At 37.4% G+C, this 27,755-nt stretch overlaps 1 protein-coding gene across 12 annotated transcripts in view; it reads right to left on the bottom strand.

Moving 5' to 3' along the window:
- MYT1L (myelin transcription factor 1 like) overlaps positions 1-27,755 on the bottom strand; it is a 485,235-nt gene that overhangs the window by 97,627 nt on the left and 359,853 nt on the right. For 7 of the 12 annotated variants that reach the window (XM_019537449.1, XM_019537454.1, XM_019537450.1 and 4 more), the window contains 4 exons: positions 13,114-14,091; positions 8,535-8,669; positions 4,801-4,891; positions 2,453-2,560 (listed from right to left, as the gene is read on the bottom strand). In XM_019537449.1, the coding sequence (XP_019392994.1) occupies positions 2,453-2,560; positions 4,801-4,891; positions 8,535-8,669; positions 13,114-14,091 (1,312 nt within the window). The remainder of the gene's footprint in view (positions 1-2,452; positions 2,561-4,800; positions 4,892-8,534; positions 8,670-13,113; positions 14,092-27,755) is intronic. The other 5 variants (XM_019537455.1, XM_019537457.1, XM_019537458.1 and 2 more) reach the window with 4 other exon arrangements.

Here is a 27,755-nt window from a genome sequence, read left to right as displayed (position 1 = left end):
CGTTAAGTCATTTTGAGAGGTCTCTAAAGACTTAGTGAAATATATACAACAGAGCCATCTTCAACAAGTACTGACTCTTTGATGCATAGATGCAGAAGTTAGCAGCCAGCAATATACAAAGTAGGCAAATCAGGGCCAGATCCTACAGACCTTAATCATGTAAGAAAGCGAAGAATGATTGCATTCAAAGGGCAAATCCTCTAAAATGCTGAGTGCCCTGTAATCCCACTGATTTCAACATACATTAATGATCTACAGCAGACATGAGAAATTGTTTGAATCAAGAATCTTAGAATCGAGTGATTTCACCAAGTTCTGTAAGCTCAGGAAATGGAAAGGAAATTTGTAGGAATATTGATTTAGTCAAGATCAAAAGAATCATCATGTCTAACTGCCTTATAAAATGGAATATGATAAACAGGGAAAAGATACTAATACAATTTTAGTATGTTGAATTTATAAATAGATTCATTTTTATAGATATTAGATGAGAGATTTCAGCGTAAATTATCCAAGACATTATATCATTTAGACTATCTTCTTTTTATGCATGCTGCGTTTCTTTAGAAAGAGCCCCACCTCATATTTCACAAGATACAATGGGCCAGCTTATACAACTGACTGACAAACTACACTGTGTATCTAGCCTGATATCATTTAGGCCCTTTTAAACAACAATCCAATTTATATACTGTACATTCAAAACAAAACACAAATCCTGTGTTACTTCAATTTGAATAGGTCACTTTAAATACAAGTGAGAGGGGGAATGCAATGAGGACAAATGCAAGATCAGTGCATGGAATTAGAACGTACAAAGTCCCCAGTCAATTGTTGTGGATGGACGCATCTTAAATTGTTCTTTAAGTTAAAGGTCAAAAAGAAGCGGTGTCCGAGATGACAGTATTACTCCGACTGCATATCAAGAGCTGAAATATTCCATAGGCAAAATAAAAGCAAAACTGTCATAGCTACCACTTGAGGAATCTACTAGAGAACCAGATGTTGCTTTTGAAAAGAAGTCCCTCTCTCTGGCATCTGACTTCCTGTGGCTTCTTTTAGAAGAGCATTGGTCTAATGTAAAATCCAACATATTTTACGTTTCCCTACTCTTGCTAATGAGGATTTGCAAATTTGTTTTTGAATGAATCTGTTTTTTATAATTTTATAATTAGTTTTAAAAACCTAAAATCTATGAGGAGAGTCTCTGGGACATCATATGAGAAAAGTAAAACCAAAACCAGAACCAGAACTGGATAGTTCAGAGAATGCCAGTTGAAACACTGGGGAAAGAAAAATAAGGCAGTATAGAGTAGATAACAGTCAGAATAATGATGCAGAACATCCTTCTGTCTCCTCAACTATTAAGCACCCCTGGTTTTAGGAAAGACCATCAAGGTTTGATGAAGTACTTAAAGAATATTCAAAGAAAGATGTTGATAACACAACAAGAAACCTTCATTTTAAGCCACCCTATTAAAACATAGATACAAATGAGAACCTGTTGCAGAAAAACCTATGGGATGCCTAAGTGAATCTGTGTGCTGTAAGTTGTGACAGTCCCTTCAAATTCTCCCAAAAAGCAGGGAAGGATGTTGCCATCCTAACCCACCGATATCGCAGTATCCGTGGGGAAAATTCTGCAGCTGTTGGGGCATCATCCATGTAGGGCTGGCACATTCATGCAGAAGTCAATGCCTTTGCACTACCATCTAAAACCTTAGCTCCAACAGAAACCATGTTTTCTCCATTTGTGCCTGGCCCAACACTAGGGGGCATTTAAAATTGCAAAAATGAACTCTATTTTATGATAAATGCAGAATCCCAAATGCTTGAAGATAGGGTGTAATGATACCAGACTGGCTCAACATCCTGTCTCCAGGTGTAGGACAAAAGAATGCTGTTCTACTCTTCATCGTTTGTAGGTGTGGGTGGAGGACGCAGACAATGAACTAGCCCTTGCGTGTTTTTGGAACCTAAACTACATGAAGAAATTTTTCATAAAAAAGGTGTACACTGCCAATTTAGTATTGCAAGTAGGGCTTCTGGTTTTCAGTTAAACTGATATTTACTAGTAAAAGCCTGCTGAAAAAACCAAGACTTACCGGTAAATATTAGTTTATTCCCAAAAGATACCAACTTTTTTCACACTGTTCTTAGACTTTGCACTCCAGCAGTCATCTTTACACCAAACAATGCCTAAGACAAAAATGAGCCTTTCAGCTTTACATGTATTTGCCAAAAGAATTACCAACCCTCCCCCATGTAAATTTGTTGGGAAAGAAATGTTGGAAAACTGGATCCAGAAGCCCTGATTCTAACCTCTTCTTTAAGGGAGATATATATAGATATACATGGATGTATGTACAAAGTACATAAATATAAATGTTCAAATTAACTAATGTGTGATTAATTTCTGCATAGTATTAAGTATTATAGTGATTTCTAATACCTTAAAACCCGATCTGATGCCTGGTTTGATTTTGACACATCACAGTTCTGATGCTTCTCTTGAGCTTTAGCCAGTTTCTCTGCTGCAGCAATAGGACATCCAGAGAGGCTGCAATTACAGAAAGGAAATTTAATTGTCTTGTCCTGAGTAGTTTCACATTATAGCACTGATCCAATTACTCCTTTTCCTCCTTAGGCAGCATGAGGAAGAATCTGGAGGAAAAAAGTTTCCAAAAACTTTTGCATCATATATGTTTCCTCTAGAATAGACTTCCTTTCCTTGAGCAACATTCTGCTTCAAAGCTGCACTGCAGATCTCATAACCATTATTGTTCTCCCCATACTAAAGATGGGCAGAACATTCAGAGACAGCAGTCAATGGACATTCAAGTAAGAGGAAAAGAATATAAGCTGAAATCTATGCAGCTCTATTAGCAGAATTTTGCCCTTCAGACTCATGTGAGTGCTGCCACAAAGATGGTCACTGAAGATTACTTAATGACAACACCATACAGGCCAAATTCTGTGCTGCTTCGCAGGTCATTCAGCTTAATTATCTCAAATTTAGCTGTGAGGTGTAGAACTCAGTGCAGAATTTGGCCTAGTGTCTCAAAGTCTAGGTCTAAAATATATTATTCTTGATGTTTATTCATGGATTTAAAGTACTGAAAGAGTGCTCTAATTCCAGTTGATGTTACATGAAAAGAATCCAGACATCTGCACTTGAACTCTAATTTGCAAATCCTGAACTATGTTTGAAGTGACAATAATAAGTCTGCTTCTACTGGAATAGATTTAGAACAGTGGAAAATATATTGATTGGTGCCAGCAGATGGTGCTCTTAGAGAATATGTAAAATCCTGTGACCTAACAATGGAGGGGGTATTTCTCTTATCATAGTTTTTGCATGCTTATGTGACCGAAGCTCCCTGTGTTTTCCATAGAAAAAGAAATTATAGTGAAAGGCAAATCGGTGCATCCCCAGATGCTCCTTCTCTACAGAAAAAAGGTAAGCAGAGCAAAATGCCCCAATAGCTGCAGAAAGATGTAAGCACAGACTCTGCAGAATGCTCTACACCACCACCCCGGCTCCACCCTGGGTACCCATGGAAATCCCTCTGGGTCAGTTCTGCAGAGAGAGGTTAGAGGGACTCTGCAATTTGTCCTCTGACATGTCCTCATTAGATACATTGGATATCCTAGCAGATATCCAAACAGAAGTTAATGCTGCTGCAAGCAGCATTGGTTCCCATTGAATCTTCTCTGGGGCTTTTGCTGCAGCCAGTGGAAATATAATTGCAGAGAAGAAGGGGGTGCCAAAGCACATCACAAAGGGTAGGTTCCCTGTAGAGGGATTCTAGGATACATGTAGTTGAAATGAGATAGTCCAGTAAACCAGAACTCTGTAAACTTCATGGTCCATACCTCCAGTATCTTCAGTAGTCCCCTAGAGCTCTGTGCTGAAAATAATCTAGAAGGTATCCTGGTGTAGTTTGCAGTACTTTCTGCCTACCTTCCCTGCATTTTTATATAGAAAACTACAATACAGACCTTGTTTTGCTTATGGAAAAAGCCATAATGTGAAGAAAAGCTAATTTTTAATAGATTTAAAAATATATATTATTCCCCCAAATTTAAGAGGAAATGACATTCATTTTGTGAGGGTTTATAAGATGATTAAAAAAAGACCCTGTAAGACATTTTACTGGAATAATTTATATGCAACAATATACTGACTTCCTCCTTTTTTCATTTTTACAGGCCTTTTCATAATGTTTCTTACTCAGGTAAAACTCCCATTTAAATTTGCCTGAATACTGCCTGCAGGTTGATCCTTTTGATAGTGCCAGACCTAAAGTGCTCTTTCTCCTTTATCCATACAAAGGGAGTTTTCTGAATCGAGTGGAATTTTTCACACATTATATAAGCAATACTGATAGAAACAATCGTTGGATTAAAAAAGAACTCTGTCCCGGTCTCGATCATATTTACAATCTTTGCTCTTTCATCTGTGTCGTACCACTCAAGAGTCACAGTGTTCTTTTTTAAGCAACTATAGTTCAAGTAATACCAGAAAAAAACAAGTAAAATAAAAACCACAACAGACGGAAACAATTCTTAAAATGCTTAATTCTGCACTGAAGTATCTAGCTGGACATCTATCCCCCTTATAAGTTAAGGAATTTACTCTTTAAAGAGAATAAAGCACACTAAGCACCATCTGTCAGGTTCAAAACAAAACAACAAAACCACACATGCACACACACAGCCTCCAAACAGACTGCCAGAAGGGCTGCAGTTCTGAAGCACTGTTCCCTTTAGACTATAGTCCGATGATAGCTTCCTTACCTTCTGTGAGAATTCCTGTTGCTATTTACGTGGCCCCGACCTGTGCAGCCTGGTGTAGGACACTTAAGAACATTTTCATGCATGGCAAGAACTTGACAAGGAGAGTAAGAGAAAACAGCAGAGTATGAAAACAAGAAAAAAATCACGTCCCAGTATATATGAAAACATTTTAAAACAAAGCAGGATTCATTAACAACCATCATTCCTCAAAATACACACAACACACATCGCCAATAAAACCTGAAAAAGGGAAAGAGGTATTGTGACCCTATACTCATTAACACAGGTTAACATTGGATGGTGAGAGTTATGGAGGTTACAGAGTCTAATCATTAATTAATCTCTGGTGCAGGGTGAAGCAGGAGATTCCCAACACCTTCATGCGTAAGTGCTGAACAGTGATCAGCTCAATAATAAAGTGTGGATTAGGAATAGCCCAGTACTGAGGTATGGATTGGTCACATTTTTTCAGGATGTGTATGCATTCTTAATACACAGTTATGTGCACAAAATATGGAGCAGACAGATGAAAGTCTGCTCTCAGTTGTCCTTCCAATATATTGAGTTATTTCAGATTTAAATCAGTACAACTGAGAACAGGATTTGACTATAATTATGAAAGTCAACTCATTTAACCAGGACCCATTTCTGCCCAAAGCCATAGGAGTTTAACTCCTGTTTCAGTCAATGGGTACTGCCAGTTATGGAAAAATGAGCAGAATTGTTCCCTTTAAGTCTATATTAAATCTCTGCAAATGTTATATTATTATACTGGATGTAAATTGAAAAAAAAAAAGGAAAAGAAACACCCAAGCACTCTTTTAGGTTGAGAGTTGCTGTAGAGATTAATGCACTAGCTTTAAGCAAGTCAATGGATTTACATGGGCATCCATTGCAAATTGGGTGCAAAATGTACCCACAAACTCAGTCAAGGCAATTATTTTCTGAATTGCAACATTTGTTCTTATAATGTTGCTATAATCAAGTGCTTTTGTAATGTGAAGATACATTAAACAGAAAATAGAGTGAGACAAGTTCTTTTCTTTGACATGAGACATATTAGAATCCATGTCTTCAGAGCTAGATGGCTAATGCATTAACTTACTAAGATGACCATCCTTTCTCCCATTGTATTAATAGGCTTTATTTAGTTCCCACTCAGAAGAATTCTAATGAAATCAACTGTTTCTTCAGCTGAGCAGAGAACTGAATAAAAACAGCGTTGAGACTTGAGGATTTAACCACAGATAATCATTGTCATCACTCCACCAGCAGCATATTAAAATGTGTACCAAAAAGTGTGCAGATGCAAAAAGCTTTTACGCTGAAAGTTCTGCTATTTACAGCTGTTTTGAAACATGCTTCACAAGTCCAGCATCACAGAAAAAAAATAAAAAGATGAGCTCACCTTTTTAATTTTAGTATAGCTACAGAACATGCAAACAGTTTAAAGCTATATTCTTCTTTGATTTACATATTCTAAAGAGCTTTATATTTACCGTTAACAAAAAAGGAGAGAGAACTTTAAGCACCTGAGTAAATATTTGTGCTTTAGAAAATTATGGGTCTTGCAAAATGGAAAAAAAATAATTTATTCTATACTACTCAGAGAGTAGCCAAGATACTAGGGCCTTCCCTAATGTATTTCCTCATTATATTAGTTGTGTGAAAAGCCGTCCTGTTATAAGAGAACCTGGTGTTTGGGTCTGCCTTTCACTCTCTGTGCTAATTTATTTCTGGCTTCCTCTCCTTTTGAGACCACCCCTTCCTTGCGAATTCTGGACCTACTTCAGACATTAATTAAGGTTTATGCTTGTGTATATCCACTGAAAGTAACAGTGCCACATGAGTATAACACTGTAACTGTACCCTGGACTTGGTCAGATACCTTGATCAGAAAGGTATACATCTTAGGAGGGCCTGGGTTACACGTTACAGTATGAGCTGAATAAGTCTTGATAGACTTAGTGCTAGCTTCCAGTCACACCTTCAATTTGGGCGTTTGAGGATTGACCACACCACAATGGAACAGGTGCTCTATTATGTGGATCAAGAGATGATCCTGCCCTGGAGTGGCATAATTTTGAGCTGCAAAATGAGTGCTTTAAACCTCTTAAATGAGTTCATGTACAGACAACTGAGGGGTTAAAAGCTCCAGAAGCTGCCCAAAACGAATGTGTAACAAGGTCCTTAACGGCTTGATTTTCTTCTTTCTTGCACTGGTTCAAACCAGTGTCAATCAACAGGATCGGATTCCTCTCTGCACTCAAATTTCTGCAGTTATTTATATCTGAGCAAAATGGGTGCCAAATGCTGCCATTCTAATTTGGAATGGTTGGGACCCACGTTGCATTTATATTTACACAGGCTTATATGACTATGCTGTGAGGCTGTGGAGAATCAAGTCCACAGACTTCAAGTGGCAGACAACAAGTAACTAAAGTATTACATCATTGTGAGTAAAGCTATAGATATGCAAACACATTACAATGAGCTAAAGGTGGCAGGGTCTTAAAGTCCATGATAACTGCACCTTTGTAGTAAGTGAAAGCTAAACCAGTGCTACCCAACTGATGGTCTACAAGGGGTTAAATTCTGGCTCTTGTCCAGCTGCTGTTCTCTCATTGATTTAGCTGCTGCTGATCTGTGCTGCCCCCCAGTATTCACTGCCTGCCCCCCTACCCCAGGGAGTGGGCAGGGCAGGGCAGCATGGCTGGGGGAGCTGAGGATGAGCCTGTGTAGATGCTGCATAGGTGCTCTGTGCAGGGGGGTAGCATACATTGGGAGGGGGAGTATGGTCACAAGGTGCAGCAAGAATGGAGTTGGTGCCATGCTGTCTGCACCCTAAGGGTCCATGGGTTACCTTGGTGTGACCTGTGGGCATATGGTCCCTGCTGATATGACCTCAGGGCTTTCAGCCCCAGGAGACTTAGAAATTGGGCAGCCCTGTGCTAAGCTATAGTAAATTACCTCCATTTCACTAAGATAAATTACCAAAGTTTAGTTTTCAGTTACTGTGGGTTAAGCCCAGGCACCTGGACAGTTACCCCTTTTAACTTATTGAAATGTGTTTATTTATCATTAAGAAAGTGAATCAGACCCTAGCCAAAACCTCAGCTGGTGTAAATCAGCATGACATAATTGACTTCAAAGGCACTACACCAATTTATACAATTTGACTAATCTGGCCATATACATTTGGAACTAAATGCTCATCTTTGTTTAACTAAGTGCAGCTTCTGTTGTCTTCCGTACTCACAGAACTCATTGACTTTGGGGGAAGCTGGACTGCCGTAAGTGACAATAGAACATGGTCTAAAATTCTCAGTTGATTCATGAGAAAAATTGCTGATTTAATTTTTTTTCCATCTATTTCCTTATTACAAGCTAAAAACAATAGTAACAAAAGCAAATTAATTCTCCAAACTTGTCTTAATGCAAGACATGGCTGGTTGATGGTGTGATACTGTCTTTGACTGAACCTCTTTCAAAATAACCTCATATTTCCAAAATCAAAGAATACAGCTTTAAAAGTTGTTCTTTTTAGTGTAAAAGTTAGTAGAAATATGAAAATGATGGTACAAAGAAAAAAAAACCCTATAACACAGAACAGATTGCTAAATTGAGACATACCGTACTAGAAAATGGAAGTAAATAAATAAAAGGTATAGAAAGCATGCTAGAAAAATCTTTGGAGTTTTATCCCCAGTTTCCATGAAACAATGTGGACTTACTTTCTGGAGGGACCCTATCTTTGTGTGGGCATCCTGACAAACTGCGGTGATGGGGGTAAAGCCCCGTTACATGGCCAGTTCCATCACACCCAGGGGTAGGACATTTGCTCTCTTTCTTTTCTGTTCTTGAGGGATCTATAATTTACAACAAATGTGTCAAGTGAATGATCCTTTCCACATGTCTGTATGAAGGTTCATTTAATGCTATAAGTGCTATAAGTTATTCTTTGGTAAATGTTTTTAAGAAAACTGAAAGAACAAACTTCTACTTCTTAACACAGTTTTGTTGCTTTTATCCCATTATTTTCTTTTCATATGGCACGCTCCTATGATCACAGCAATATCCAGTCATAGTCATTAGGTAGTGACCTTTTTTATAGCAAAACCACCTCTGTCAATCAATGTTCTGCTGGAAATCATCAGCTAAAGGGTAAAAGGTCACTCAGGAACTGTTTAGCTGGACTCCCCCTTCTTTTCAGTGCTATTTTCTGGATGTATTAAAGTCTGCAAATGTGCTGTCGTAGAGTTTCAGTCTCAAGAGAGTAGCAGATCCAGCTCCTTAGCATACTGATTCAGTGATTCAGCACAAATAAAGCCTATTTCAAAGGCACTCTAAGCAGATGACACTGTTTTCCCTGAATGCACAGGAACTTGTATAAAACATTTTCTCTTCAACAAACTATGATGGGGTAAAACCATCTGATCAGAAGTACTGTAAGTATAATTGGGCTATTACAGTCATGCTTTCATAATGTTTGTATAGTCATAAGATTAAAAGGTTAATTCCTTTTTATGAAGCTCTCAGTTTCTTTATATATAAATCAATGGAAGGACCTAAGCAGATTTTTGTTCAACAAATGAATGTTTTCTGCCAAGAAAGTAATGGAACTGCTGGTGAAATTACTCCTGAACAAGAACTTGATCACATATTTCAACAGCTTGTTTCATGTAAACAGAACATTTGTAAAGTAACATCCTCCAACCCAACACATACTGCAAGTTATACCACGTCATCTTGAGCACTCTTACCATGTTTTGGAGACTACTACTGAGGTGTACATTAGTATCTAGGAAATAACATTCAAGTTATTCTAAGTACTAAGACTGTGGCTCACACTGGCTAAAATCAATCATCATCACCCTTTCAGTCCATCCTGACTTCAGCACCCACACTGATCTATACCATCATTTATGTATTTTATGTTGCTCCTTTTATTGCTTTGCTTCAGGATTTATGCTTTTTCCTTTAAAAAAGATTTTGCTATTTGGCTTCTGCTAAGGAGTAGGCTCAAATTCAGCCCCGGTCTGAATAACGGCAGCCCCAATGGCATCAAAGGAACCAGTCAGTACCAGTGGTACTACAGTACTTTCTGGTGGATAAAGTGTACATTCAATCCACAGTTTATATTCTTCATGGGGTTTTTGCATATTCTAAATTCCAAACTCTTACTCAACCATCTTAGTTTTTGTGAACTTCTTTACCAGGTGATTGCTCTTCTAGCCTAATTTCAATCCTTAAAACTCAGCTTTTGTAAACACATTTCTAATTAAGAGGTTATTGTAAATTTGCATATATATTGACTGTATAGTGCAGCACTACGTTTTCTGCTTTATAATAGTAAGGATATATATACTGTATATTAAATTCCATTTTTAAGGCTCTGTCCAGTCACAGAAATATCACATCACCTCTGTGAAGTAGATGAATGCCATAATCCTCAGTTTACACTTTGGGGAAAACAATACAGAGATTAAACAGTTAAACCCAAGGCCACAGAAGGAGTCAGTGTTAATGCTGGGATTTAAACTCAAGAGTTTTAACCACATAGGCCTGTGCTGAGACCACTAGACCACCAATCACACTCTTGTCCACACACACAATAAAAATCTGTGCAACTCTTTGTGCAAAGCACTTTGAAATGTGTGAAACATGTTAGACAAGTGAATAAATAATAAAAAGAAATAAAATAAAAATATGTCAGTATAACAGTATCCAAAGACTACTAAAAATGCAGGTGATTGATACAATAGACCATAATGGCTTCTCTGGAGTCCTTAGATTAGAACTTCAGGTACCGAATATTCAGCATAGCTTCACTTATATCCTAACGGTGTCAGGCAGATATCTTTTGTATTCAAATTTTTAGCCTTATAGAGTAAAGCAGCTCCTGAAGAGCCTTTATGGTCTAACACGTTAGAAAAGATGTTGTACACTAAACTTACATTTTCAAAAATTTGTACAGAATTTTATTTTCACAGTTTCCAATTGACTTATATGGAAGGCATCCAGCTAAAACTCTATGCAGCTTTATACAGAACACAGGGGCAAGGATTATATTCACCTCTCAATATATATGTGTAGATTATTATGGGTACTCAGTTCTGTTTGATGGAGAAAGGTACGCAATTATTTTTGTAGTCAAATTTTGCAATCTTTATCCTTAATCCTTGCCATGGTTAGTTTTGCCTGAATGAAGATTGCTGGAAGAAGCTTGAACGTTTTACAAGTCATACATTTTGGAGGAAAGCTTCTCCAGAAGATTTTAAATGGTAAGGAAAAAAGGTGGTTTGCCATCCCTTCATTGCTTTGTTGTTTCAGTGATCTCTAAGAGCAGAGGTCCTAAAGGAAGAATCAGGAACTCCAATCCTTACTGTTCCCTTATACCCTGAGAATGGTTCCATTTAACTTATCATTCATCTCCTTAAAGAACCTTTCTTGGCATGTTTGGGAGATCATATGTGCTATGAGAATGAATAATACACAAGGTTCTTTCTTTCATTCACCTTCCTAAATCACTGAAGTATTCTTCTTTTCCTAATTCTTCTCTTTTACAGATAGAGAAGGAGCCCACCCATAAAATTTCTTGATTCAAACTACCACAAATTTCAGAGTTGTCTTTTGGTCCAGGGCTTCTATCTGGGCATATATTTAACTTAGTTTAAGAGACAGGATCACTTCATAGAAACTCTAGAAATCACTGAAATTTGAAGTCCACATTTTCTCCATTGTCAGAAGCAATCTTAGGCTTTTGAAGACTGCAGATATATATGTTTGTGTGTTTCCCTAAGCATCCATGGTCTGGAAAATACTTCTGTTCTAAGGACTGTAAAATAATAGTATTGGTTTTCCATATTCTCTATGGGGTTTTTTATGTCCACACATTAAGAGGCAAATATACACCTGCTATATGTCACGTGCAAACAGTACTTAGTACAAAAAACCACATGGCTTTGTAGTAAACTAAATAAAAATGTCTTCCTCAAATATCCAGTTTCTAATTTGTCAGTGGACCATACAGTTGTGTTTAAAAGCAAGCAAAGCCTCTCTCAGATACACTGCAAAAGAGAAATTGACACCAATAACTTCCATGTTTGTAATTATACAACTTTTGAGACACCTTTTTGTCTTTATTTTATTTACAGTCTGGAATTTAAAAAATATATCTTGAGTTGAGATGCTACCTGCTAACTTTAAAGTTAAAACCGTATGTTAGGGCCATTCTTTGAAGATAGATTTAGAAAAAAAAAAGATAAAAAAAAATCCAGTTTTAAATATGGAAGTGGAAACCAAGTGTTGCCTACAGTATGGATCCAATTCTGCAATGTACTTCACGTCTCCTGAGAAATACTGTGCCCTCAACTTCCATTAAAATCAGCAGGAATTCAGGGTACCCAACAACCCTCAGGAGGTTTTGAACACTTTATAGGAAAGGTCTTCTATGTGTACATTTGTGGACACATAAAAGAGGCATTTTAATATAAACGCACCATCACTAAGATAATTCCCTAAATTAAAACACATTCTAAAGTAACCTTTTGTCTATTTTTTGTCTTTTATATTGAATTATGGTCAAGGCAGCACCTTAACTGTTTCCACAATGGAATGAAACCAGTGAAGTGGAATGCATATAAGAAAGAAATTGCTATTGATCTCAGCCCAGGCCACATCATGCCTTGCATAGCAAATGGTTTCCATTACCTTACTATCTTAAGATAATTAATGTGCAGTCACTACCCCTATCTTATGTTATCGGTCATTCTGATACTGTTCAATTTCTATCAGGTAATTCTATGTTTTAGATGGGAGAGGCTTCATCAATAACTGTGATTTGATGATAATTTTATAAATCATGATGCCACCTACCCAATCCAATCTGTAAAATATGCACTCCATAGCTGATTGACTAACTGCTACATAAAACTCCACCATTCAATATGGTAAGCAATGCAATTCTCCTTATAGTTTTTAAATCATAATTACTATAAAACACATTAAACACTTCAGAAAAATCTTTGCCTCTTTCAACATGATCTCTTATTTGTTTGGTTTCCCTGAAAAGTTACATTTTTCTAATTTAGCCAAATGGTAATGCACTGAAATACTGTACATGTTTCTAATACTGCAGAATAAATCATTTTATTTTGTGATCAGAGCTTGATCCTATTTGCAAATCATGCCAACATAATGCAAATTAAATAAAGAGCCCATTTGTGGAATGAATAACTTCACTTTAGGGTTGTAAGCCGCACTTAGCTCTCACTTTTTCATGACACAACATACGGTATATAGAAATATTACCTTTACCATAATATGGCTTTTTGACATGGCCGTCACTGGATTTAGGCTTCCTGTCATCTCCAGAAAGTTGTCTTGGAGACTGCTCCTCATATGATCTCATATTATCCCTTCTTCCAGCTTCCACTGCCATTTTTTCTCTCATGGCTTTTGCTCGTTCAGTTTCCAAAGCAATAGCTTTCTCAAGCAGCGTTAAGTTACCTTTTGTCATATCAAACACTTCTTCAGATCTGTCTGAAGTAATAGAGGTGGTATCATCATCTCTTTCATGACACCCATCCTCCTTTGCACAGCTAGAAAAAGTTCTAGATCTGGGGCTCAACTGTTCCTCAAGCCTCATTAAATTCATCATGTCAGAGTAATTCCGATCTGGTGTTCTTCCTTGGAAGTCATCTTCTTGCCTGACATGTTGACGGGTGTTCATATTTTGTTGCTGATTTCTTTCCTGTGGGTTTGTCTCACTGAGTTTCCTAGCAAGGTCAAAACATTGGTTCCTTAAGCATTCCAAACTGCTGAGGCACACCTCTTCATCACTCTCCTCCACCATTTTTTCTGTGAGTCCATTGTTCACAGGCTTCCCTAGCATTACAAAGTTCATATTCCTGTTATCTTGCTGTGAAGTATTGTCTGCATAATTTCTGTCATTAATGTTTTCTGAAAGTACTACACCATGTCCTTGTGCTAATAATTTAAGGGAGTCCACTGTTTCCCTAACAACATCACTGTCTAAATCTAAACTCAGCTCACTTTTCCGACCAATATTTTCATTTTTGTCACTATCATCTTCCAGACTATTAGATGTATTGCTGTTCATTTCTGATTCTGTCCTGGCTCTGTATGCTGCGTCCTCTGCAATTTTGCCAAGATTTAACAATGACTTGGCCACCAGTTCATCGTAATTATCATACTCGTCATTATTGTTATCATCCTTTTCTGTGTCTTGCATTATTCGAGTATTGTGACAATTCATTTGATGGTCTTCTGCATAAAAAAAGAAAGAAACAAAGAAAGAAACAAAGAAAGAAAAAGGAAAAGAAAAGAAAAAAGTGGCTAGAATTGGAACTGTTGTTGCAATAGCATGGATAGAAACAAACTGCATGTCAAATACTGTTAATCATACAGTTGCTCTAGAATGTTAAGACCCATGTGTAGTTGAGTTAAACTTCTTTGATTAAGTGAATTTTCCTAAAGCCCATAAGGACATTTTCATATATTTGTTATGTACCATTGATTTCTTTTACTAAACTTACAACAAACTGTTGAAACTGGTAAGACTTAAAAAAAAATTAGTATTATTTCTAAAATATTATGGCATAAATTCTCATTTTTCTCCTTTCTCTCCTTTTTCTTGTACAGTTTTAGTGGATTTGCAATAAGTATAATATTCATACTCTTTTATTTTTTTTTAGGTTTGTTAAACTTTCCTCACTCCCATATTTCCTGGTATGGTAGATGATAAAGAAGTGAGCACTATTGGATTGGTTTTCTTATTGATGAATAAGCAAGAATTGTCTCTCGGTAAGCATCATATACATCATTAACGTTATGTAAATACTCATAAAGCAAATACATAATGAGGTACAAAGTACATTTTAGTAAGTGTGGCCATAGATAAAAATTAAAGTCTATCAGCTTGGTTATCACACACTATGAAAAAGTGAAAAAATGTAAGATAATAATTACAGAAAAGGAAGGTAGAAGGACTTGTATATACAACACAAATATAAATTTCTGTGCTATCTCCCAGCTAGATTGTTTTAAATATATGATATTGGTTCTACACTGAAATGCCTGTCCTATACAATGGCAATGCTAGATAACAACACTGTTGGCATGTTATGCTGTATATTGCATTATCATAGCACAAAGAAACTCTTTTTACTCGGTTTAGTTCTGGTAGCTACTAAACAGCAGGGGGGCAACTCTGAACGAAAGAGTCAGTATGAGATACACAGAATGTTTTTTGATATATCTTATGGTAACTCAGAAGTTAAAATGTGTCACCATGATATAAGGTCTTAAAATAAATTTAAAGTTGACTAAGTAATGAACTCAATGTAAACTATACTTTGATAATTACTCAAATAACACTTTGAATATTTGCTGCAGGTATTTGTATGTAACAGGTAATCACAGCTATTAACATTTTTCCCATAGTAGTAATTTGAATGACATAGTGGCCAGCTTTTCAGCCAGTGTAAATTTAAAGGAATCAATGGAGTTGTGTCAATTAACACCTGGTTCAAGAGCTGACCTAAGTCAAGATACTATGAAATGGACTCAGTCTTTTTTTCAGGATTGGTACAGCTAAATATGCAACAGTTTCTAAGCTGTGACCTTTGTGTTTGGGGTTAAATGAAATGTAGTGAGAAATTTCAGGTAGCAAGAGAATTTAATATATTAACATTTTCTGACAGGCATGCTTTTGGAATAAGTAAATACGTTCTTGAGGTTGGTGGACAAAAGAACAAATCAGAATTTTAAATACAAAGCTCAACAGTCACAAGATAATGTTCTTTCTACATAGTGGTTTAGGGATCCTGGGATGATAGTAGGCTGTAGTTAAGCAGTGGAACTGATGCACAAAGTTGAGTAACCTATGTTTTTGAAAAAAAGAGCAGAGATCCTTAAGTTTTATATATACATTGTCCAATATATACTGGGGTTCCTTAAATATAGCATGGAGGATTATTAATAAGTGACTGTGTGTGTTAAGTTCAGCTGTTTAGAAAGCTTAAGTCATGGATAGAGTTCTTTTTATAGTCAATCTTTGTTTTATCTGAGAAATCTGTTATTCTTGGGATAGTGAACATTCCCATTTATGGCTTCGGTTCACTAAAAATGAGGTGGATCTGATTACGGTTTCTGAGTGCAAGACAGTAAGATACAGTTAAGATCGTTATTTAAAATCCTTCCCTTATACTCGTTTGCTGAGAAGTAAGTAGATAAGGATTACTGGACTATTATTCTGGATTTTTTGAAAAACAAATGCTTTTAACACTTTAACTAGCATATTCTAAAATTAAATTTACAAATGAACCTCATGTTATTGTGAACGTTAATGGATCATTCCCATGAAAAATATTCAGTTCAAATGCTGCTTTGAAATATTTGATAGGTTTAGAATGCCTACAGCTAACTGCGGCTATGTCTGATATGTAGAAGGAGAAGCAAAAGCTATTAATGAGGCAGAGAGCCATATCTCTGAAAAATGCCAGTGATGTTAAGGCTAGGACTAGACATCCAGAATAACTTGGGATGCTAGTACAAGTTTGAGTCTAACAGGGTGCATCTACACATGAAATTAATGCAATACATTAAACTCTGGTGTATATTGCACCAGAGTTTATTGATCATGGGCACCATGTTTACATGTGTGCCTGGGGCCACAGCAGGTTGAGAGGGGTTGCAGCCCCAGCTGGCAGGGAGCTTTGTGGGGGTCAGTGTGCCATCCTGGAGCTGCTTCGACTCAGCTCAACATGCTGCAGAGGGGTTGCCTGGGTCACAAGTGTGCTCCAGCATGGGGCTACACAGCAGGCAACCTATACGCTGAAGCTTCAATCAGCCCTGTCAACATCTACATGTGCATTTCTACACATCAAAGAACACTGCTGTAGTGATAGTACTTGTGTTTACAAGTACTAACCTATGGTGGAGTTAACTTTACGGCAGCATGTGTAGATGCTGAGACTTTATTGACGAGCTAATTAGGCAGCTGCACAGTAAAAAATTGTGCAGATGCACCCACAGTGTACTGAAACCTAGGATATGAAAATATATATTATCTCAGTTCATACTTATTAGTAAAGGTCATGTACACACTGAGTGCGCTATGTGATACTTTTTAAACCTTTGAAATTTGGGTTTGTTTAATATAGAAGAGTTTTTTACTGGAATGATGGGCATGTCAATGATTACCAATGAGAAGAATGTGCTGTACTTTTCCTACATGGTAGTGAAAAGTCAAAATATGATTCACATATTGTGTGAGTGAAGACATGTAAATTCCTTTTGAGCACTGGTGAAGCTGGGTGAAAGCTATAACTACAATATTGTTTATTCTACTTGTTTGGTAATACCTATTTCAACTCTCCTGCCTGTTCAACCCTAAAAAGAAAAAGAAAAATAGATGATGGAGGAAAAAAATATAAAGTATAACTTCTGGGTAAGGGAAGCAGGAGAATAAATCCTTTTATTCAAGCTGTGTTCCTCCTCTTAGTATTTTTCATGTGTTCTTGCTTCTTCTACTGTGGATTTCTTTAAAAGTCACTGTGCTTCTAGATGAATGTTTCTTGTGTATATAAAGGTTTGGGGGTTTTTTGAGAAGTGCATCCAGGTCTACTCTGAATCCTAGTTGAGGTGTTAAGCCCTTTAGCCAGTCCAGTAAAATACTTAAGCATATGTTTATGTGCTTTGCTACTTGGGGCCAGAACGCGAAGTACTCTGCATGTATTCTGAAACCCTGGATTACTATGTATTTTTGTTTACATGACTCTGGAAACATGTCAGTCCAATAGTGTGGTAAAATTACTTCACCACTTTACTTCAACTCTAACATTTTCTTCCTTTACTTATTGTTTGTTTATTTTTAAAACTGAAAATTTAATTAGTCCTTCATATTTTTTGGTATTTAATGATAATAGCTATTTTATCAGGACTCTACACACTATTTGTGGGCTGGATTTTGGATGGCTGTTATAAGGCAACACAGTGTGAGGAAGAAGTAAACCTCTTATCATGTCTCCTACACAGACTTTGGAAGCTCTGGCCAAAATTGCAGCATTTCCAGTCAGTAAAGCTCTTGAGCCACTAACAAAATGTTTCTCCAGGGAACAACTTAGGCAAAAGTGGGTAAGGAGTGGGCAACATCCAGTCAGTGTGGCTGAGTGGGTACATACAGAGATTTGTGCATCCTTCTAAGAGTCATGGATTGTGCTGGGATTGGGGAAGTGCAATTAGGAAGTCTCCTGGTTCTTTCCTGAAAAGGTTATATGCCATTCCCCTACTAGAAGCTGTGACTTTATGGCATGAGCTAGTTTATGTTAGTGGTGTCTGCCTGCATGTAATTAAAGAACATGTCATTAGTACTGGACACAGTGTGCCAGACCTTCTTGAACATTTCTGTTTTAGTGAAGCAAACTGGTACCTTGTAGCCTGGAGGGAATAGTTTTGTGATGAATCAAAAATAACACAAAGTTTTGTGACAAGTCAAAACCCAGACTGTTTTGATCATGGAAGTTGCTTTTTTTATATATATCCTTATAGAAATAACAGACAACAAGGTGTCCCGCTATGCTGGCTATTTTGATACTTTTGGGGAGTATTATAAAAAGTCAGGTTCCTTCAACCACCTGAAAATCTAAAAAGTCCTGCACTGCACTATAAAATGAAGAAGCATTGGACTTCCAACAACACCTTTCATCCAAGGATCTCAAAGCACTTTACAAAAATTAATTAATAAAGCCTCACAACACCCCTGTGAGGTAGGTATTTTTGCTCCATTTTACAGATGGGAGACACAGAGAACTTAGGTAACTCATCCCAGGTCACAAAATGAGCCACTGGAGAGTCAGGAATAAGGCCGAGAATTCCTGAAAGTGCTTCTTTCCTTTTCTTCTACAAATAAGTTTTTATACATTTCTTGAAAGAATAAATCTTCCTATATTTTTAGTATAAGAACTTGTGCAAAACAGGACCTTTTTTTGCAAAGGAAAATATATACAGCATTTAGTTTGAGAGATTCTGCAGAGAGAGGCAATGATACTTCAGTAGCAGCAGCTATATTCCTACCAACAGCCACAGATTTCAGAAACCAGAAGGCTTTTCAAATCTGTGGTGTGCTCTTTCATGGGCATGAGGGAAATACCATAGCTAACAATTCTCAGCCTATGCAGTCATACTAGCTTCCTGAACAGATGCATGGTTTCATCCTCCAAACAGCATCATCTGTTTTTACTCCTTTTCCTGCAACCATATGGAAGTTCCAAAATGTACAGTATATGTCTTTGTGCCGCCACTTTTCTCCTGACCTGACAGAGTGATATACACAGAAATGTGCATACATGCCTCTATACATCACACAAACAGGTTTGGAATATATAAAAGTCAGTCTAAAAATATAATACAGCACTGAAAATTCAAATAAAGCACACATTTTTAGATTTTCAAGGAAGGAAGGAAGGAAGGAGAAAAAATAAACAACAGGGTTTTTGTTTCTGTTTTTTACAAAAGCCTAAAGACAAAAGGAACTTGCTGCCTCCTCTAGAAACATTCTGAGAAGGGGTAGACAACTCAATAAACTTTCTCCAAAATCTTCTATGAAGGGGAGTTTCTTCACCTATCCACAGGAAAGAAACAGAGCTCAGACTTTGCTTGAGTCTAATCCAGTCTACTGAAGTCAACTGACAACTCCCATTAGTTCATCAGACTTGGACCAAACTCCAAACCCTTCAACAGTCCTGTAGATTTCAGGGACTAACTGAACAATCAGGACCAATCATATATAACTTGTTGCTTCTGCACCAGTTCCTACTGTGGTATGAACACATTAGTATAAAGACCCAAGCGATTTACTTTTATCATATTTGATTTCTTATTTAATCTTTATTTACCTAACAAAAATCAGGAGGGAAAATAATCTAATTATTTATGTGATGCATCTTAATGCCATATAACATCTATGCAACTTATTTTTACTCCCCTTCCTCTCCCCACAAATGCTTATTACAGCTATAATGTTGGGTTCCACTGCTTAGAATCTCCCACAATAATTACAGTATTCAAATAATAACCAGTGCTCAAAGTGAAATGAATGAAGTGAGGAAGTCATTAAGCACTGCAAGGAAGGTCTGAGCTGAAGAACATAGCATATCACAGTAGGGTTCAGCATTATAGAATCAGAGTGAGAGCTGCAAAGCAGGTCTGCACGGACTTCAAATATTGTACATAATTAACTATTCTGTCTTGCAGTGTCATTTCTTCCTTTAAAAAAAATCGTTATTTCCTTTTTTTCTCTGTTATATTTTGGTCTTTTAATTTTCTTTTTGTTCTACTCTTTATCTGGGCTTGCAAACTGATAGACCCTAGCATCTATGGATCTGTGGCAGCTTTTTTGCTCACTTAGTAAAAAAGTATGAGTATTTTTAAAGCAGTAACAGGGATCCTTGCAGAATCATAAGCTGTATCTTATCATCAGACAGTTACCAGAAAATAAGGCCGCATTTTATTTGCTTATATTGAGATAAAATTGAGCACAGCAAAAATTCATTTTAATTAATCATTTTGGGAACCAAAACATTTATGAATATATGTACTTGTGTAAAAAGTAATTGATATAGTGTCATCTGAATTGGCAGGGACATATTTATTCCTAATAACGTCCCTCTAGCTATGTGTTGTCTTGCACCACCTTTGTGATCACTGTTGTTCAGTGCAGCTATTTCAGATCCTTTTAGGAGGATAGTTGTTTTCTTGCTATTGCCAGCACCTCCTTTGCCCTTAGAACTTCCTTTTCAGCTTCCAATCCACCCAATTATTATTATTGTTATTTATTCAATACTATAGCTGGACATGATTCCTGAAACCTTGAAACCCACTCAAAGCTTCATCTTAGCTATCTGAGACTATGCCTCCTCTGTCACATGCGGTGGAGAGTGGTTCAGTATAAGCAAGTCTTTGAGGGTTTATTTGGAGGGATTTGCCTCTTCTTTTTCCTGTTTGGAGAGGAATACTGCAATGGTACATATTCAATTTTGCATATGTGCCCTGAAACATAGGGAAGCATGTCAATCAAACGCACACATAAATAATTAAATAAGTATAGCTGTCAGATATCCATTATATGCACACATACACATGTATATACAGAGAGAGGGAGGGGCTTACCTTACTCTGTGCCAAAGTAATTTTTCCAAATTTTTCTTATTTATACTCTCTCAGCCTGATCTGGTCTCATGATGGTGTAAAATCAGGGGTAGTTATGCTGAAGTTCAGTGGAGTGAACCAAAATAAAAGTACACCCCCAAAATAAAAGTAGCATACACAAGACCAGAATCAGTATCTCTACTTTCACCAGGGATTGTGTTAGGTTATTTTCTACAAGTATTTTGTAGACGATCCACACTGAAATCATCCTAAAACATTCTTAGTTTGGATTGTGTATTCCTGCTACTGTGATTATTTGGGGGCTTTAATATCATTACCTTAAATTGCTCTACACTGAAGTGCCTAAGCTACTTATGAGCCAATAGAACTAATCTACCCAACATGAATCTGTTTGCTGTATCCCTTTGTATTTGCTGCTCTACTATGCTTTATGACTTTCCAAATCACTTTATTAAGTGGAACAATATCAAATGCTTCCCTAAAACTCACATAAATTGTGCACGCTGTTCACCACTGTCTACCTCTCTGCTGATGTTCAGTATTCAAAGACTTCAAGCAAAAATGCATTTGCCAAGGACAATTATCTTTTTTATAAATACATGATGATGGCTCCTAATTATGTATCTCTAAATGATTAGTAATTTTGGCTCATCACTGTTTTTAATATCTTCTCCACAAATCAAGTCAGGTTTAATGGCCCTTGGTTTTCTTATCATGGAAAGGCAAGCCGAAGATAGTTATAACATATTGGGTGGTTTTTTTCTAAAGCACTCAGGAGTAGTATAATTCTGCTTGCACCGTTGTCAGTGAAGTAAAACTTCAATAATCTTAAAGGGAGCAATATTAAACCAGCACTAAGTCCTCGAGAGAATTCCACTACTCATGCTTTTACTACATATGCCACAGCATTTCCAAGCCCACCCACCCCATCTCCATTTTCAAGCCATTTCAAGAAGAATGATTTTTGTACAAATTTCTCAAAATTAAGAATGCCTATACAGTTGAATCCAGATTATCTGAAGATCTCAAGAAAAGGTAGAAATCATGAAATAACTGAAAGCTAATAGAATCAGAAACAACCAGTACAGTCTCTAAAGCCTGCTGGCTAGCTTTTTTAATGATAGACTACCAGACAGCCAACCACAAACTTGCTGACTGGACATCAAGAGACACTGCATAAGGGCTAAAGTATAGCATCTTTTTGTGCTATCTCATGGTCAATACTTATGTCTTTAAGTGATTTGTCTGGGCCTGACTCTAAACTAAAATGTACCTTGTACAGTTCTGTAGACCTGTACAAAGGGAATATACAATGCAGAATGGTACACAGTGTGCAAGGTAGCGAAGAAAAAGGCCATGTTTACCTTATTCTGAAAAAAAGCCCCATAGCAGATATTTGTCCCTTGAAGTCAAATCTTAATAAACATATTGGCCAAAACCAAGAGTTTGCTTAAGGAGAGGTCTAGTAATTTCGATTTATCTATTAAAACATATAAACAGCAAATCTCTCAAAATAGTTACATCAAGCAATGGCATCAACATTATAAAAATAATGTTTTTTATGTCTTTTAATGCACTATGGTAGATAAACCTTATTCATGTCTCAATGTCCTACGAGAAGACATTTTGATACTGGAGTAATACAATTGCAGCATAAGAACTATATCGACTAGAATGTCCATAGACTTACATGAGGTACCAACAGTTCTCCTAATCCAAGGTTCTGGCCAGTTCTGCACTAAACCCAGCCTTCTTTCCTGTCATGGTGACTGGGTATTATGCTTTCATTCTTTCTGTCTTCCTGTTAGTTTTCATATATAGTTCAAACTGTCCATGCCTACTTTTAGGCTACGTCTACACGGGATACTGACTGCGCAGTTGTTACTATGCAGTCACTCAGTACTTGCACACCCAAGTACTAAATGACTGTGCAGTAACTGGCACTACTACGCAGTACCATCCCTGCATGGCTTCATGGCAATGCTGACTGCACAGTAGTTTGTTACTACTGTGCAGCAGCTTGTTAGAACTGTGCAGTAGCGTCACAGCACGGTTGGTGCTCTGCGACGCTACTGCGCAGTAAGCGTTTCATGTAAATGCAGTCTCAGCATTCTAGAAAATATTGCTCTTATCTACACCTCCTCTCACATCTTCCTAATTTTAGTCCATCAGGCATAGATCCTAGAATCCTATTTCAATTACTGACTCTCTCCTGTGCTGTCAAGGTGACTGCCTAATAAATTTTGTATCTTTCTTCAACATTTTTCTTCACACTTACTCCTATTTTATCCTTTTCATTGGATCTTATTCTTTCCCCTTAGTCCCCAAAGATGCTTTTCCATCATACAAGGAAATCATTCCTTAAAAAAGAATTAGTCTTGAGACTTTTAGAAATAATCCCATAAGCAGAAAACAAATGATGATGAAAACAACAAGAGTCACTTCATCAGACTGAAACTCATTTATAAATCATTACTTGTACCTGCTTTAAGATCAGAACTACTTTCATAAAGCCTGTAGGTACTTAAAGCAGCATTCAGACAGAATAGAGGATCTTACACCCAAACCAGTGATCCACCCCTACACCATAACATACAAATGCTCATGTGCCACCTACACCAGGAAGCACTTAATTCACTAGGCACCTTTTTGTTTAACTTTAAAATGATCTTTGTACTGAGTCTCCTGAGGGGCCTGATCCAGTAGACAAATTCAGAGCATACCTAATACACATCAACAGGATTAGGATCCCCACAAGATGTCATCTTGGCCAATTTCTTTTATAACATGGCCAAGGTTTTTATAATTTGATCAAGTGGAGGTACCCTCCCCTCTCATTTTATGCAATTAGTCGTCCACAAGGAGTGTGAGATCTGGGCACACTGCCTTTCTCAACCTGAAGGGATTTAAGCACTCCTCTTCCACCTTCCCAGGACAGTGTCTTAACCACCAGGTAGTAGACTAGCTAGAAGAGGTGAGAATATGCTTCTTTTTCAGAACTGACCCAATACTTCTTCAGGAACAGATCATGATTTTTTCTGTTTTCATATAACCAGGCAGGCAGGTTACATTCATTAGATGTTCCCAAAATAATATTTTAAATATATTTATTATTTGATATCCCAAGTGGATAGATAAAATATGTGGTGCCATCTCTGTTCTTAATGATGTAATAATAAGTATCAGTCATATTGTATTCCTTTGTCTTTGCTGCTTAATTCTGTGAGGGAAGGGATTTATTCAATGTATTGTAATGGCAGGAGAAACAATAAATATCCAGGCCTCGATCCAAAGCCTAACTTCAATACTGAACTAGTACTTTAAATATTCCAGACAATGCCAAAGTAGTGGGATACTCTGTAAAGATTTAAGACCAGTGTTTAGCAGATTTTTCTCAGCCAAATGGCACTTTTTTGTAACCTAAAGTATTTGGTTGGATCAGATATGTGACGCATGAGATATGATATAGGGTGGAAGGAATTATCAAGCCAGGCTACATAGCACCTTAAAAGTCTATATAGTAACCCAAGAATACCACCCCATTGTCTGCCTGGAAAAAAAACAAGACTTTTGCTTGGCTTTCAAATGCATTTTGTTCATAGGGACAAATTCAGTTCTGTTACATCACTGACACCAATAGAGTATTTTTGGCTTTACACCAGCATAACTGAAAACAGATGTGATGTCCAGTGCTTCAGTGCTTCCCTTTCCACTTTCTAGCACAGTTTGTTGTATCTCGATTTCAACGTTGTTGTAGCTATGGATTCTAGTTTAATTTGATTGGCTCACACAATCAGTTCACGTCAAATCCTGAACAGTTAATCCCGTTAACTAGAAAAAGCTCTCTCTAACACAGCTATATCAAAATACTATATAAACACTAATACTTACTACATACTGTTTGTAATCTGTAGCAGCAATTTCTTTAAAAAGCACTCTAGCCCCAGGAGGTAATTTACATGCTTAATGTTAGTGAATTTATAAAAAAACCCCACCAAAGACTAATATCAATATTTTCTGTATATGGCCTATGTATGACCATTAATTCAGAGGATTTTAATAACCAAGGTGACCAAAAACAGCTTGATTTCTTTGACCCTTTTAATGGTTCTCTCTAATTATCATTTGGTATCCTTAACCTAGCTCCTTAAAGAGGTTTCTTTCCTAGCCTTAGACCTCTGTCTTTTGCTGACTGCATAGACAAGATGTCTGGCTGGCTAATTCTAGCTCCTGCAGACTATTTTCACAGACTGTGTATAATCTAAATTAATTCATTCAAGCAAATGCACCTCTTAAGATGTAAAAGGATTGTCTCATGTGTGGTACAAATGACAGAAAAATGAATTGAATTGTTCTGTATTAATCCCATGTTAAGCCATACTAACATATGAGACAATACTTGTATATGAGGGTTACCTATATTATCATATAAATGTTTATTATAAATTGGGTGCTTTTGTGTTGCTTTTGTTTTAGAAGTATATTTTCTGAGTATTTTTATTTTTATTTATTTTTATTTGTCCTCAGTCATGCAGTGCCTTTTTGTAATTTAAGGTATATGGTAAAACTAACTACAGATTTGATGTATGGGATACAATCTGGATCAGACAGAATAATCCAGAAAACATTGCCTTGCTGTGACTTCCCTTTCCATAAAAACACTTAGAGAGGAAAATTATAGGAGGAAAAATGAATTTTCCTCATTAGCTATACAGGATGCTCTATTTTCTCTGGATAAAATCCTGTTGGCCATGTAGTCACATCTCTAATGTGATAAACACTATAAATAAATTGGGAATTGTTCACAAGTAGATGAGCAGAATTTGTTCCTATCAGAGCTGCATAAAAAAAGTCTTAGCAAAAGTAGGAAAATTAGATTCCCTAACAGAGCCTGATGAGTAGAACATATTTGCATGTTTTTGGGACTGCTACAGCCTTAATATTGAGAGAGACTCATGCAATATATACTCATTAAAGGTCCTTGACTTGAAAACCTAATTTTATTTTCTCTTGGAACTACTGTTTCCAGAAAGCAATGGAATTCATGGGTCTAACAAAGGATTAAGAGTTCATTCATCAATGTGTAGGCAGATATTTTATTTTATTTACTAAATTTTAGATTCACTCTTTAGACCTAGCCCTGGCTAAGCAACAGTGCATACCTGTGCCAAAACTGGTGGCTTATTAGGAAGGAATTTTTTCTTTCAGAAAGTCAAAATGAATACGAGAATACGTCTGTAAATTCACAACCTCGTCCCTTTGAAATCCTTCTGCAGGTCTGCCCTTGCTCCTACCAAGAGCAATTTACATCACTTAGCCAGCCACCATGTGGAGGAGGTAAAGTCAAAGAGTTGCTCTGCATTTGTTTGCAGGTAGATAGAAGCAATAGAAGCACAGCCCTTGTGATCCCTCCACTCCTGGAACCACAATCTGTGAGAGTCCAGTATTGCTGTGCTGAGAAGTGGGGCTGCTTCCTCTGGTACAGTTGTATAAAAGCAGATCACAATGAAATGCAAAGGTAACTTAATGTTACTCAATGGGGCCAATGTCTCATTTTCAATTAATATTCAGGGGCTTAGTATTCAGCACAAAACAAGTGTTAATACATATGCACAGACAAAAGATTTAAAAAACCTGTCAGCTGTCAAGTATCGCTGGTGTGAATATTTAAACTGAAGCTCTCTGATACAGTCTCTAATCCAGATTACCAATTCTCCAACTGCCCTAGCTCTCTTTTCAAAACTACTCCTGATGTCAATGGAAGTTCTGTGTATAGAACAGTATGGAGATAGGCAAGGGTATCAAAGATCTGGTCTGCAGAGCCACATCATCCAGCTTTCGGTGGTAGCCCTGCACAGGGCCAGTCTGGAACCTATCCTGCAGCCCAAATCCAACATCTGCAGCTACTGCTCTGGCTGTCCCAGGAATGCCCTACAAGTGGTGCTTGTACCAGCTGGTCTGGGACCTACAATACATGTGGTGTCTGCCCTGGACAGGCTGGAGTGGGCACCATGTGTCCCTATCTGGCAAAAGCAGGTGCCACCTGTGGGGCAGCCCCAGACTGGCTGGAGTGAGTACTGTGGCTGCTGGCTCTGGCAAGCCAAAGGTTGTAGAAGAGGTAGCCATGGGCTCAATCCAGCCCATTGGCTGGCCCCATGCCATTTATCTGACCTGTGGACTGGCACTATGTCACTCATCTGGTTTGTGGGGCCAGATGAGTTTGACAAACCTGGAATTGGGGATACACAGCAGTGACCCACCATCAGTTTTCAAATGTTTTCCTTGTATTGCACTGAGACACGTCAGGATAATTTACTTAGAAGGAACAGAAATGTATGTTGTTATTTGGGACCTCATGTCTCCACCTTCTGCTTACAGGGACTAAGTTTATAAGGCCCCAATCAGCAAGATACTTAAGCACCTTAAGTATATTTCTAACTTTAGACAGGAAATGTTCTTTGGGTAGATGTGATATCTTTTATTAGACCAACTGAGTAGGTGGGAAAATGTTCTGAGCAAGTTTTAAGGTGCAGTCACCCTTCTTCAGATACAGGGAGTCTCTGCTGGCCCGGGGCCCCCAGGAAAGAGAGAAGCTAAAAGTGTGGCAGGATGTCAGTGAAAATGTAAATAAAGGAAACCCTCATGACTCACGGGAGATCCATTCTTGAGATCCCCACAAATGGTGAAATATGCAAACACTGACAGGACTCCCCGTCAGACACCACAGCTCCCCCGCTGCGAGAAGTTGGAAGCGTGAGGCT

The sequence above is a fragment of the Crocodylus porosus genome, unplaced genomic scaffold (assembly GCF_001723895.1).
Source record: "Crocodylus porosus isolate Cpor-Errol unplaced genomic scaffold, CroPor_comp1, whole genome shotgun sequence".
In the NCBI taxonomy this organism is placed as follows: Eukaryota; Metazoa; Chordata; order Crocodylia; family Crocodylidae; genus Crocodylus; species Crocodylus porosus.
Note: the sequence above shows the minus strand (reverse complement) of the source record. Positions and strands in the feature narration are given on the sequence as shown.